The sequence below is a fragment of the Cotesia glomerata genome, linkage group LG2, assembly GCF_020080835.1.
Source record: "Cotesia glomerata isolate CgM1 linkage group LG2, MPM_Cglom_v2.3, whole genome shotgun sequence".
NCBI lineage: Eukaryota > Metazoa > Arthropoda > Insecta > Hymenoptera > Braconidae > Cotesia > Cotesia glomerata.
This window is the reverse complement of record NC_058159.1, coordinates 12,000,073-12,014,906: the sequence shown is the minus strand read 5'-3', so window position 1 is coordinate 12,014,906 and position 14,834 is coordinate 12,000,073. Positions and strand designations below refer to the sequence as shown.

At 37.5% G+C, this 14,834-nt stretch overlaps 1 protein-coding gene across 1 annotated transcript in view; it reads right to left on the bottom strand.

The window, feature by feature from the left end:
• The window catches only part of LOC123258725 (Down syndrome cell adhesion molecule-like protein Dscam2), a gene marked incomplete in the record, with an annotated part of 496,366 nt that overhangs the window by 54,691 nt on the left and 426,841 nt on the right, over nt 1-14,834 (bottom strand). Inside the window, 2 exon segments of the mRNA XM_044718910.1 lie at nt 12,727-12,844; nt 12,915-13,223. Coding sequence (XP_044574845.1) covers nt 12,727-12,844; nt 12,915-13,223 — 427 coding nt within the window.

The window sequence follows — 14,834 nt, the reverse complement described above, 5'->3', positions numbered from 1 at the left end:
AAAAAATGGGGTTTAAATTTTTCAAATATCTCAAAAACTAATAAAGATTTTTCAAATTTAAAAAAAGATTTAAAAAGAAGAGGAAATTTCCTAAAAAAAGTTATGACTCCCGAAATTGTAGGACATATTTATAATTTTCCCAGAGGGTTGAAAATATGCCCGAAAACGGATACTCCGGTTTGCGCAAGCCACGCCACCTTCGGACCTGAAAAAATTCAGGCGCCTACAGGACAGATCAATAAATAATAATCCGTTGTCACGAAATTTTTATCGTGATTTTTCAATAAGCTATCCATTAATTAATTAACAATTTTTTGTAACACGAACATTAACATTGCAAGTGCGATAATTGTTAAACTATTAATATGAGACTTTTTTTCCGTTCGTGGAGCTATTTTTGAAAGGTCTTAGAAAAGATTCCCGTTGGAAAAATTAAAAAATTGTTAATTTTCGTTTTTTTATTAACAATTTACTAAGGTGAAAAATTATAAACTCGGGAAAAAATGATCAGATCTGATCAGATATGAACAGGCATGAGTCTTCAGGTCTGATCAGATATGAAAAATAACCGGGTCTGATCAGACCTGGCCAGGCATGTTCATGTCTGATCAGATCTGTTCATGTCTGACTCGATCAGGTCCATAAAAAAAAAGATTGGTGCCGACGGGGATTCGAACCATGTACGTTGCGCTCTTCAGACTGATATTTTACCTGTTGACCCAATGACTTATCTTAACTCTAGTGTACCTTCCAAACTACTTTAAGTAATTTAAATTTTATAATGACTTATCCTTATAGTTAACGGAGTTCTATACTTAATTTATTAATTATTAATAATTAATTATACACAGTAAAAAATTTCGCGTCATTGCGTCAAAAAATTTTGTGTTAAAAATTTTTATGTTAAATATATAACACCATTTTGTGTTGATTTAACAGAATAGATGTTAAATTTACACATAAAAGTGTTAAATATTTAACACAAAAATTTTTACAACTAAGATTTTTGACGCAATGACGCAAAATTTTTCACTGTGTATATTAGAGTGATTTATTTTGGACGGCTACGTATTTTTTTCGCTCCATTAACATATGGTTCTATGTAAAGTAAAAAAAAAATTTCTTTAAGGTTTATTCCGTCATTATAATTTTATTGTTTTCTTTTAAAATTGAAGTTTTTTTTTAATTAAAACGTATAGGAAATGAAGAATTATTTGTGTGTTCTACAATTTAGCAGCCTTTGACACTACTGCAATGGACCAAGGCGTAGCTTAAGATAATAACAGACACCTTGAAAGGATTTATCGCCTAATATCGATATCAGCTGATATATTTTGGTATTTTCACGCTATCAAACTTTAACTTTTACTAAATAATTTTATTTTTCGCGTATTCAATGGAACACAGTAAAAAATTTTATGTCATTGCATCAAAATTCATCGTTAAAAATCATCGTTTTGGCATGGAAAATTAAAAAGTTCATCCTTATATAAGCCGAAATTTTTGATAAAAGTTGTACATTTAAAATTTATAAGGTGATAGAAACTGATACGTCATACGGAACAAATTAATTTTAAAAATAGAACTGCAGTCTATAGTTCGATAAAATTTTTCTTCCAGACTTAAAATATCATTTAAGAGGGCAAATCATGCATGAACAGTTCTTGTCAGCTGATATATGGAGTTTTAATCCTTATCTATTTTAGGCTAGATCAGACATGATCAGACATAGACAGGTCTGAGCGTATTTAACGCTTCAGACATAAACAGGCATGGACAGGTCTGAGCATATTTAATGCTTCAGACATGAACAGGCTTGATCAGATCTGATCAGGTCTGAGCGTATTTAATGCTTCAGACATGAACAGACATGATCAGGTCTGATCAGGTCTGAGCGTATTTAACGGTTCAGACATGAACAGGCTTCATCAGATCTGATCAGGTCTGAGCGTATTTAATGCTTCAGACATGAACAGGCATGAACAGACATGAGCAAGCATGTACAGGCTTGATCAGGTCTGATCAGGTTTGAGCGTATTTAACACTTCAGACATGAACAGACATGAATAGGTCTCATCAGGCCTAACTTCAGGCCTGATCATACATGAACAGGTCTGATCAGGCCTAATTTCAGGCCTGATCATACATGAACAGGCCTGATCAGGTCGGATTTTAGGCCTGATCAGATATGAACAGGTCTGATCAGTCCTGATCATTTTTTCCCGGGAAGCTTTATTAAACATTGAAAAAAAATTTTTTTTTATATAATATTATTATTGATCTATTCTCTTATGATCAGAAGCTACTTAAAAATGATTATTGATCATTTTTGCCTCCTATTGTTTAAAAAACTTTTATAAAAAAATGCGTTGTTTATGAGATAATTCAAAATTTTTTTTTGATAATATAATCTTTGTTGATAATTATGATTAAAAAAAAAAACAGTTTTTTAAAAAAATTTTTTTACTGCTTAAAAACGCATTTGTTAATTAACAATTAATTACAAAGGTTATTAAGAATCAACTGAAAAAAACGGGGGTTTAGTTTTTTACAAATATCTTAAAAACTAATAAAGATTTAAAAAATTTTTAAAAAATTCAAAAAGAGGAGGAACTTTCTTAGAAAAAAGTCTAGACTCCCGGAACTGTAGGATCAATATTAATCCTTCGTTGGTCGCGCTTTTTTTAGTTTCTCGCTCGCACTATAGCGAGTCTCAATTTTTTATTAATAATTTTCGTTGTTGCAAAATTGAAAACTTAAATTAATCAATAAAAAAAATTATTTTTTCAAAATATTACTAATGATCCGTTTTTATGTCGTCAGAAGCTGCATGGAAATAACTTTTTCAAATTTTCACCTTTTATTGTTTAAAAAATTGTTATAAACAAATCCGTTTTTCATAAGATGATTGAAAATTTTTTTATGAAATTTCAATCTTTGATACAAATAATGATTTTTAAAAGAAAAATTGTTCCTTAAACAATTTTTTGGAGTTTATTGGAGTTTACACATAATTTTTTTATTTATATCTATCGATATTAATTTGCGATTTATAAATATTAACAAGTTGATAGAGTTAGCTATTTTGACGAATTAATTGCATAATAAATGAAAATAAATGTATCATGTATGCTTCGAGTAATATAATAGTTAATTCCATTTACCATCATTTACTAAACTATATATTTGATATAATCGTTCGTAAGGAGTAAACTCCAGTCGTGCGTCGGAGCTGACACACACGATTTTTTTTATTATTATTTTTGTAATCTGCGGATTTTTTTGCATAAAATAGATTAATAAAATTCCACTAGCAAGTTAGTTTCTACAACGGGTAAGAGTAAAGTCAGTGGACTATCAACCGCTTTCCTAATTTTTAACTTTCCGCTAAGAAAATTAAAAATTTAAAAAAATTGGGAAGTTATTGGTTTTACCCCGTTTTTCGAAAATCGAGTTCTCATCAGATCTTGACGTTTTGAGGTCCTAGGAAGCTTCCCTGAATGTTTTCGCGGTGATGTCAGTATGTCTGTATGTATGTATTGTAACAGGGAAAATCGAACTTCCCGGGGTCATCATCGACCACTTAATTAACGCACGGTAGGTAAGGGCTTTCCCTTAACTTTCTATTTTTGACAAGTAGTTTCGACTTGTTACCGGGCGTGCTAATCGAAAGTCCCCACTACTGTCCCCAAAAAATCAAACGGGGTAGAACAATAAGAAAGTTCAAGAGCCGGAGTTCGAGGGTTATAAAAGAGCCAGCAAAAAAGACATCGAGGCTTTTTTCCCTTCTGGAAGCCAGTGGCCTTTTGCCTCTGTGAATCAGTGACCTTATTGAGATCAGTTTAAGTCAATAGAGTGCAAATTTGGACGTCGAGAATAAAGAGCAACTGCAGAGGAAGTTATCGGGGCATTTTGGAATTGGATAACCCTGACCGCAGACCAGCAGACCAGTATGAATAAATTAATTTTAGTTAAGAATTTTCAAGACAAAATTTGAAAAAGAAATGAAAATGCGTAATTAAGTGAGTGAAGGTCATTCTATAATGTTCTATGGTTGTAAATCTTGTTGAGACGCTTTAGAATTACAATAGTTGAATTTAAGAATTTGTGGTAAATTAAATTTAGACCGGTGGGCTAAATTTAACTAATTTAGTTAATTTAGCGAATGTATTTATTGAGAAATTTAGTGAATTTAGAAAATGATTACTGAACTTGTTAAGAAAATTATGTAGTGAGCTTTGTTAAAGATTATTTAGTGGAGATCAAGAAATGAAATAAATCAGTGGGTTTAGTAGAATAAATTGATTGATAACTTTAGTAGAAAATTTGGTTAAGTAAGTTAAAAATGAATTTAGTTAAGAAGATGTATTAATGAATTAAAATCAAAGGTCGGAATTTCGTGTTAAGTAATTGTTAGGCGTAATTTTGGTAATTTTGGAGAATGCGTAGTTTTGAGATTCAGTTTTATTGGTAATTAAGGTGTACGAATAAAATCAAGAATTTTGGGAAATTAAGTTAACGTCCGGTGGATGATTTTATATGGAAATTAGTAAGATAATATGGTATTCCGTCAGGTAGACGAGGTTGTTTTATGTAAAATTACTTCTGGTAGTTGAAATAAACTTTTGTTAATTATTGTCAGGTTGGCGTAACTAATAATGAGTTCATTTAGTATAGATGCGTAATGGTCTATGATTAAATAAAGAGTTTAGATGCGTAATGGTCTATGATTAAAAAGAGTTAGATGCGTAATGGTCTATGATTAGAAAGAGTTAGATGATATTTAGTTTGTAAGATTTTGGCGAGTGCCTGCGTAGGTGAGAGGTTCTCACGTTAAGTTAGTTTTAAGAAAGATATGGTTAGTAAAATTTGTTAATTTTAATTGGTTATAATAAATAAATAATTTAATTGTTATTGTTAATAATTGTTCTCAGCATTAATTTACAGCCTTCTCCCAGACTTCTCACGACCTGATCTTTCCCTTTTCACGCTACCCCTGTTTCGGGACACCGTGTATGAAATCCCAGTGCCGCCCTTTTCAAAAGAGGAAAGGGTTGACCAATTGGACCGGGATAAACACCCGCGTCTACAGTATGTATGTATGTGTGTGTGTGTGTGTGTGTGTGTGTGTGTGTGTGTGTGTGTGTGTGTGTGTGTGTGTGTGTGTGTGTGTGTGTAAGTGTGTGTGTATGTATGTATGTATGTATGTATGTATGTATGTATGTATGAATGTGACCCTTTTATAACTTTTGAACGGCTTGACCGATTTCATCGTGGTTGGTGCTATTTGAAAAGATTTGACGAAACTTATATTTTGAATACACTTTGGACCGATTCGGTTCGGTAGATTTTGAGATATCTCAAAAAAACTACAAAAAAAATTTTTTGAAATGTGGTTTTTTTGGAATTACTTTTAAATGGCTTTGCCGATTGATTCCAAAATCTAATCAGCTCTTAAGATCAAAAAACCACGTCGATCACCGTAAGCCCGGTCAAAATCGATTGATTCGTTCGTGAGTTATCGTTGTCGAAAGAAAACCAAAAAAATTTTTTTTTCGGAATTACTTCGAAATTCCTGGGTCGATCAGTTTAAACTTGAAAATTCTTTATGGGGCTTTAGAAACTGCGTCGAATGCCGTCAACCGCGTGAAAATCGGTTTATTTATTCAAAAGTTATTGCCGTTTGAAAATTAAAAAAATTGTGTTCTATTAAACTGCTATTAGAGTTTTGAGCTCGAAGAGTTTAAAATGACACAAAAATCATACTTTTGAACTCGAAAAGCTCAACCGTCGTCCTAATTTTTTTTGTAGTGAAGAAACGTTTAAGATATATCTAATCAAAAAAAAAAAGTTTTTTTTGACCCAGTCTAGTGTGTGTGTGTGTGTGTGTGTGTGTGTGTGTGTGTGTGTGTGTGTGTGTTTTTTTGGGGGAATCCTTTTGACGGATTCTAGGCATAGCTGTTTGGCCTGGATATGTGGCGACTCGACGCAGCGTCATACTAACTCGACACTAACGCCCCTACCCACTAAACCCTAAACCCCTTTTCCTTCTTTCCTCTAATCCCTCATGGAAACCGCCGTCAGGCATTACTTCGTGAAGGGAGGATCTAGCTACTGCTCTTCCTTCTGGTGGCTAAGGTGTTAACTATCTTCCTTCTATCTTCTGCTATTTGCTCTTTTTCTTTCGGTGGAACGCAAGTCTTTAAGGACTTCTGTTGCAAACGTGTTGGTAGCGTTCCAGGCAGCTTCTGATGACAACATTGCTTCTACTAGTGAATCTGGTTGCATTCTCTGGTTCAGGATCCTCTCCAGTTCTTCACGCTGTGGATCGAAACGAGGACATACAAAGAAGACGTGCTCCGCGTCTTCAGCAGCTCCTGGGCAGGACGGGCATTCCGAAGAGTCATCGTGCTTAAAGCGGTGTAGATACTCTCGAAAACACCCATGTCCCGACAACATCTGCGTAAGATAGTAATTGACCTCACCGTGATTCCGGTTAAGCCAAATGTCGACCCGAGGTATGAGACGGTGCGTCCACCTACCCTTCTCTGCAGCATCCCATTGTAGTTGCCATCGGCCTATGCTCTTTTGCCGTTCTTCAATTCTAAGTTCTTCCGGGCTCAGTGCAGTTGACCTTTTTCGTTGGTAAAGGGCCCGTCTTTCCTCTGCTAGAACTCTAAGAGGTAGGGTTCCAGCAATGACGCACACTGCTTCTTCTGATAGAGTGCGGAAGGCACTAGCTACTCGTAGGGCACTCTGTCGGTATATTGGTCCAGCTTTTCTCCATGATTCTTGGGTTTCCAGTGCATCAGCCCAAATGGATATTCCGTAAGTGAGCACTGATGTGACTACTGATGACAATAGTAGCCTCCTGCTCTGTGTGTGTGTGTGTGTGTGTGTGTTTTTTTCCAGTAGGGGGGAATCCTTTTTACGGATTCCAGGCATAGATGTTTCGCCTGGATATGTGAGACTCGACGCAGTGTCATGCAAATACTCGACACTAGCGCCCATACTCATAAACCCTAAACCTCTTTTCTTCTATCCTCTTATCCCCTATGGAAACCGCCGTGTAGGCATTACAACGCAGGGGGAGGAATTAGCTGCCGCTCTTCTTTCTTATGGCTAAGGTGTTGTTTCTACCTTCCTTCTAAATTCTGACTTTGGATCTTTTTCTCTCAATGGAACGCATTTCGGTAAGAACTGTGGCTAAAGTGCTTGTGGCGTTCCAGGCAGCTTCACTCGACAACATTGCTTCTACTAACGTCTCTGGTTGGACTTTCTTGTTCAAACAATTCTCTAACTCATCTCGCTGAGGGTCAAAACGTGAGCACACAAAGAAAACGTGCTCTGCATCTTCAGCAATTCCTGGGCAGGACGGGCACTCCGGAGAGTTGCCGTGCTTGAAGCGGTGTAGATACTCTCGGAAGCACCCATGTCCTGACAACAACTGCGTCAGATAATAGTTGACTTGACCGTGGCTCCGGTTCATCCAAAAGTTGATCTTTGGTATAAGACGGTAAGTCCATCTACCTTTTCCTGCGGCATTCCACTGCAATTGCCATCGTACGATGCTGCGATATCGTTCTTCTGTTCTGAGTTCTTCGTGGCTAAGTGTGGTTGACCTTTTCCGTTGGTATAGGTTTCGTCTTTCTTCAGCTAGGACTCTGAGGGGCAGAGTTCCAAAAATGACGCTCACTGCTTCCTCAGATATTGTTCGGAAGGCGTAAGCTACTCTTAAGGCACTCAGACGGTATACTGGTCCAGCCTTTCTCCATGCTTCTTGTAATTCTAATGCGTCAGCCCAAATGGATATTCCGTACGTGAGCACTGATATGACCACAGATGATAATAATAGTCTTCTGCTCTGCTTTGGACCTCCGACGTTCGGCATTAGTCGTGATAGACTAGCTACCACTGCTGATGCTTTAGTACTCACATGTTCGACTTGTTGTTTAAAGTTCAGTCGGGCATCGAGCATCACTCCCAGGTGTCGGATGAATGGTTGTGATGTAATTTCATGTTCTCCGATTTCTAATTTGATTGTTTCTACTGCGTTCAAGTAGTTGCTACTTGCTTCAAATGTGGGCAAACAGGTCATCAAGCTGCTCAATGCCCAAATAAAGTGAAATGTGCGTTATGTGCGGAAAAACCTGGCTCTTAGGATACTGCTCACCGGTCTGGTTCTGGTCGATGCCCAGTCTTCCAAGAAGCACTCCAGAAGCTGACAAATAAACGAACATAAGGATACTGCAGCTTAACATCAATCACTGCGAAGCTGCGCATGACCTGCTTATGCAGACAGTACGGGAATTAAAGCTCGACGTTGTGCTTTTATCGGAGCCATATAAACATTTAGCTGGACAACCTTTGGAGACGGATATCACCACGAAAGCTGTGATCTGGGCTTGTGGTAAGCTCCCTTTCCAGAGTGTAGCTACCAATGGCAGCGCTGGCTTTGTAGCAGCATCAGTAGATGGCATTCGTTTTTACAGCTGCTACGCACCACCTAGCCTCTCAATTGCTGAGTTTACTGACTTCTTGGATCGACTGACCGAGGACGCGAAGCAACATCATCCAGGGGCGATAGCCGGGGACTTAACGCCTGGGCAGTGGACTGGGGCAGTAAGCAGACTAATGCACGAGGAAGAGAGCTGCTAAAAGCTCTTTCTACACTAGATGTAGTCTTGCTCAACAGTGGTGACACGCCGACCAACACCAAAGGTGACGCAAGCTCCATTGTAGACGTCACTTTTGTCAGTACCAGCTTTGCTAAAGGTAACACTAACTGGAAGATACTGGACATCTACACTGCCAGTGACCATCATGCGATACTCTGGGAAACGTCAAATGACCAGAACCTCAGGGGGCCTATCAAGCAATTTAACACCGTCGGTTGGAAGGTGAAATCTCCTGACCCAGAAGTATTGCTAACAGCCCTCGATAGTGATCCGATAGAGACTGGATGTGCAGAAGAACATACTAAGACCCTGATGATGCGAGTAACACAAGCTTGTGATGCCAGTATGCCTCGCAAACGTGTTATGAATTCAAGACCTGCGGTACACTGGTGGAATGATCATATCAGCAACCTCCGTAAAGAGTGTCATCGAAAGAGAAGAATATCTCAGCGTGGCTATCAACGACCTAACTCTGCAGTGCTGATCGCAGAGTACAAAAAAGCTCGTCGTGAACTTAATAAGGCCATAAAAGAGAGCAAAGGAAGATGCTGGAAAAAGCTCATATACGAGGTCGACAAAGACGTGTGGGGTCGGCCGTATAAGGTGGTCATGACGCACCTGAGGAAACAACAAATGCCGTCACCTACGTGTCCCTGACTCCTTCAGAAAATCGTCACTGCGCTGTTTCCACAGCAACACAGTCTCAATTATCAGTGAACGCAAGATGAACTGGACGTTATTCCACCTGTCACTGAAAAAGAATTGTTGGAGGCCTGAAATAATAAAGCGCCGGGATTGGACGGAATCCCTAATATAGCCTTGAAAACCATCATAAAGGCAGCACCAACATTATTTCTAGACGCTTACAACGCATGCCTCAGGGAGGGGACTTTTCCTCGTAAGTGGAAACAGCAACGGTTAGTACTTTTACCTAAAGGAAAGAAACCGCCAGAAGAACCGTCATCTTACCGACCACTCTGCATGCTAGATACGGCGGGTAAGATATTTGAGCGTATCATCCATCAGCGAATAGATGCAGTAGTCGACCCACTCTTGGCAGACAACCAGTATAGATTCCGGAAAGGACGATCAACCCTGGACGCGATCAACCTGGTTGTTAATACGGCCAAAGAGGCAATCGCAGGAACTAGATGGAAGGGTGAAACGAAGAAGTACTGCCTGGTGGCTGCCTTGGACATGACATCAAAAATGCTTTCAATTCCGCTAATTGGGACTGCATCATGCAAGCTCTCGACGAGAAGAACGTGCCAACATATCTTCGCAGACTAGTGATTAGCTATTTTACAGATAGAGTGCTGAAATACGATGCAAAGAATGGTCCGAACGAGTATGATATAACCGGTGGTGTGCAACAGGGCTCTGTTCTTGGTCCACTTCTGTGGAATATCATGTATGACGGGCTCCTGAGACTGAAGCTTCCAAGATGTGTTAAACTGGTAGCCTATGCGAATGATGTTGCCGCAGTGATCGTCACCAAACACCTCGACGAGATTCAACATCTGTTTGACATCACTTTTGAGAAGATCAACCAGTGGATGGATACAGTGAACCTATAACTGGCTAAGCAGAAGACCGAAGCAGTGCTTATTACCAGCCGAAAAGAAGTTGAAACAATTAAGCTAAAAGTCGGTGACCGAGAAATCACATCACAACCTCATATACGATATCTGGGAGTGATGCTTGATGCCCGACTCAATTTCAAGCAGCAAGTGGAACATGTCAGTGCCAAAGCGTCAGTAGTGAGGGCTAGTCTCGCACGAATGATGCTGAACGTCGGAGGCCCAAAGCAGAGCAGGAGGCTATTATTGTTATCAGTAGTCACATCGGTGCTCACTTACAGAATATCCATTTGGGCCGACGCACTAGAGGTGCAAGATTCATGGAGAAAAGCTGGACCAATATATCGTATGAGTACCCTACGAGTTGCAAGCGCCTTTCGAACAATATCAGAGGAAGCAGTGTGTGTCATTTCCGGAACTTTGCCGCTCAGAGTCCTAGCTGAGGAAAGACGGAACCTTTACCAACGAAAGAGGACAACCACACAAAGTGCCGAGGAACTCAGAGCTGAAGAACGGCAGAACAGCATCGCACAATGGCAATCGCAGTGGGACGCCGCGACAACAGGGAGATGGACACACCGTCTCATACCGAAGATCGACGTTTGGCTAAACTGAAGTCATAGCGAGGTCAATTACTATCTGACGCAGTTGTTGTCAGGACATGGATTTTTTCGGACGTATCTTCACCGCTTCAAGCATGATGATTCACCGGAGTGGCCGTCCTGCTCAGGAATCAATGAAGATGCGGAGCACGTTTTCTTTGAGTGCCCACGATTTTACCCACAGCGAGATGAGCTGGAGATGATCCTAAAGAAGAAAATCCAACCAGAGACAATAGTAGAAGCAATGTTGTCATCAAGAGCCTCCTGGAACGCTATCAGCACATTTGCAACAGAAGTCCTTATAGACTTGCGTTCCATCGAAAGAAGAAGAGCAAATGACAACAACTAGAAGAAAGGAAAAACAACACCTTAGCTACCAGAAGAAAGAGCAGTAGCTAGATCCTCCCCTCACGAAGTAATGTCTAACGGCGGTTTCCATGAGGGATTAGGGGAAAGAGGAAAAGGGGTTTAGGGTTTAGTGGGTAGGGGCTAGCATCGAGTTTTTGTATGACACTGCGTCGAGTCGCCACATATCCAGGCCAAACAACTATGCCTAGAATCCGTAAAAAGGATTCCCCCCCCCCCTTAAAACAAAAAAAAACACACACACACACACACGGCCGGACATCTCGGCAAGAATAGTCAGAATGGCTTTCTGGGACCTCAAAACGTGGACATCCGATAAAAACTTGGCTTTCGAAAATCGGACCAAAATCAATAACTTCCCATTATTGGAAAATTTTCAATTTTCTTAGCGGGAAGTTGAAAATAAATATTTATGTATATTTTATTGGGAATGATACAAAACACGTTTGTAGGTTCAGAAACATTTGAATAAATATCGTGAATACAGTTGCCAGTTCTCACGCAAACATACGTAGATGTCCTTACTTTTACTTAGTTGGTAACTTTTTTTGAAAAACTAAAATGTTGACTAGCTAACTTCAGGGTGTCGGTTTTTCGTGACGGTGTGCGCGCGCATCTTAAAAACTTACACTCATAATTTTTCCCTAACGCGCCAAAAGAAGTATAACCTCAATAATATATATTAATCTTTCATAAGTTATAAAAATAATAGTCAGACGAAATAATAAAAAAAAATACTAAAATTTAAAATCAGTTAATACATCAACATAAAAAATTTTAATTACTGATTTTTCTGAAAAATCAAAACAACATTCTCAATTATTTTTTTTCTATTTGTTATTTGCATATACGCTAGAGATTTTTATCGTTTTTCAAAGACTTTTATTATGAGTTGTCTTTTATAAGTCAATTTTTCAGATATTGTAATTATATTTCCGAATAAATGTATGTAAATAAATAAATAAAACAAAGGTTAGTCTACAGTTAGTCCAAAACACTACAGTATAATCACTATAAAATATCTTAACGCTCACGCAGTGTTGCCAGACTTTTCAAACGATCAGTTTTTCGTTCGTGATTGGCTAACATGAATGCATAAACAGCAAAAAGTTTTAGGCTTGTCAATAATGATTCTCAAGTATATGTACCGTACACTCTAGCATAAACTTTTGACTACGGAAGTCGCAAGGGTACTACCTTAAGCGCTTAAGTATAGAATTAGTGGGAAGTTGCAGGGATGGCCGTTAGGGTCAACCGTTTTCTCAATTTTTAACTTCCCGCTAAGAAAATCGTGCCCGGTCGTGCACGATGATACTCGCTCATGCCTGAATATTCGCCAGATCTAAAAAAGCATGATCGTGCTTGATGAGACATGAAAGTGCTTTCTTATGCATGGCCATGCTTCCTCAAGTCTTTGCGAATATTCAAGCAGGGTCATGCATGAAATTAACACGTGGTCTAGCATGATGATTTTTTCCTGGGTTATTTGTTAATAGTCACCTTGAGTAAAGATTATATTTAGTGATATCACCGTTGGGTTCTAGCGGAGGAAGCCATGATATAAACAACGCTTGTGGTGAACTTACAACGACCTTAATATCTGCTGGACTTCCTGGTACTGTAAGAAGAATATTTATTTTATTGAACTTTAAATTTTTTTTTATCGAAAAAAATGATTATTAAGTTACCATCTTCCTTTGTACGACAGTACATTATTCTAGAAGGAACACCTTCGCCAACTCTAGTATATGCCAATACTTGCACAGTGTAGTTTGTGTATTTTCTTAATCCTGCTAATGTCATTGTCATACTTGCAGTTTTTCGAATTTCCATTTCATCTATACTGACCCATGAATCTGTCAAGACTGGTTCATAACTAACTTTATACCCTTGAATATTTCCATTAGTATAAGCAGCTGGAGGTGATTTCCATGATATTTGCAATGATTGTGATGTCAATGAAGCACAGCGAATATCTTCAGGTGGTTTACTTGGCACTAAAATTAAAATGAATAAATTAAAATTATGTTTCTATAAATAAATCATTTAATTAATGATTTATAAGTTTTAGTGTAAAACTTTTTGTGTCATATATAATTTAAGCATTTAATGTTATAAGTAAGTAAGTAGCGTAAAATTGTATAATATAAGTGTATTGTTATTTGGCTTTTAAAGCCTATCCCAGTGAACACATGACTTTCATCTGACGTCAGTCGAATGTCATAGAAATGTCACAAGATTTTGACATAAGTTTGACGTAAAACTGACCTTCCCTATGATCTTATTATGATGTCAAAACCTGTGATGTTATTTTTACATCATTCTGATATTAAAAATGTTATATCGTATTAAAGTCATTATTGTACGTCATAATCACGTAACTTTACCATCATACATTTACGTCACTGATAAGTCACGGTTTTACGTAATACTGATGTAACTTTTAAGTCATACATTTACGTCACTAGTAAGTCACAGTTGTACGTAATACTGATGTAACTTTCAAGTCATACATTTACGTCATCGGTAAGTCACGATTCTATGTAATACTGATGTGACTTTCAAGTCCCTATTTTACATCAGTTAAAAGTCACAGTTGTACGTAATATTGACATATGTTTGAAGTCATCTTTTTACATCACTGAAAAGTTCTGATTGTACCTAATACTGATGTAACTCTGAAATCTTTTTCTTACATTAGTGAAAAGTCACAATCGTACGTAAGGCTGATGTCATTTTGAAATCATCTTTATACCCTTTAAAAAAAAAAAGTATTGAAGATAATAAAAACCATTTATGAAAAAACCAATACTTTTCAATTCTTTTGCCATACTTGTTTTTATCAGGATACGTTAGTGTTAAGTTACGGTTTGACATGATATTGATGTAATTTTGGAGTAATGGTTTTTCATCATAGATTCGTTGGAATCAAGCAGTAAAAAATTCATTCAAAAAAAGTATAGGACAAGGGGGAGGACAAAACAGAATATACCTACGGAAATATTAAGTTTTTGGGGATCCAATGCCGTAAATCGTCTTCATTTTAATTCTGTTCAAAATAAATAGCACTAATTTTTAACTGCCGTTTAGAAGAAGATTTTTTATTTTTGCGGGCAAAACGGGGTACTCCTCAAAAAAATTCAAAATTAATTTTTCACGAAATAAGTATCTGTTTGGACAAAATCAAAACCTGTTGTATCTCAGTGAAAAATGATCGTATTGCAAATCTAAAAAGATGCATTTTAAAGCTATAAACTTCATGATTATAGTTCTTAGATTTTCTGACAAAAAAATTTGGCTAAAAATGGCATGAAGAAGAATTTTTTCAAAATTTTTAATTTCTTTTTTTTTGTCTCAGAGGCTTAGAAAAATTTTTTCGTTTCATGACTTGACAGGTCCTCATAGAAAATTCATTCCAGCTTTCGAAAATGTCTTCTACTTTGCTGTGCGACCATTGATAGCTGAAATATTAATAGTTGAAGACAAATGGGCTTTTGCAAAAGTATTGCTTTCATGAAAGAGATATAATTTTCTTTAATTATGTTTTATGAAGTTTTTTGAATTTAGAAAAAATTTGTCAACTTTGAGTGGCATTTTGTGTTTAATTG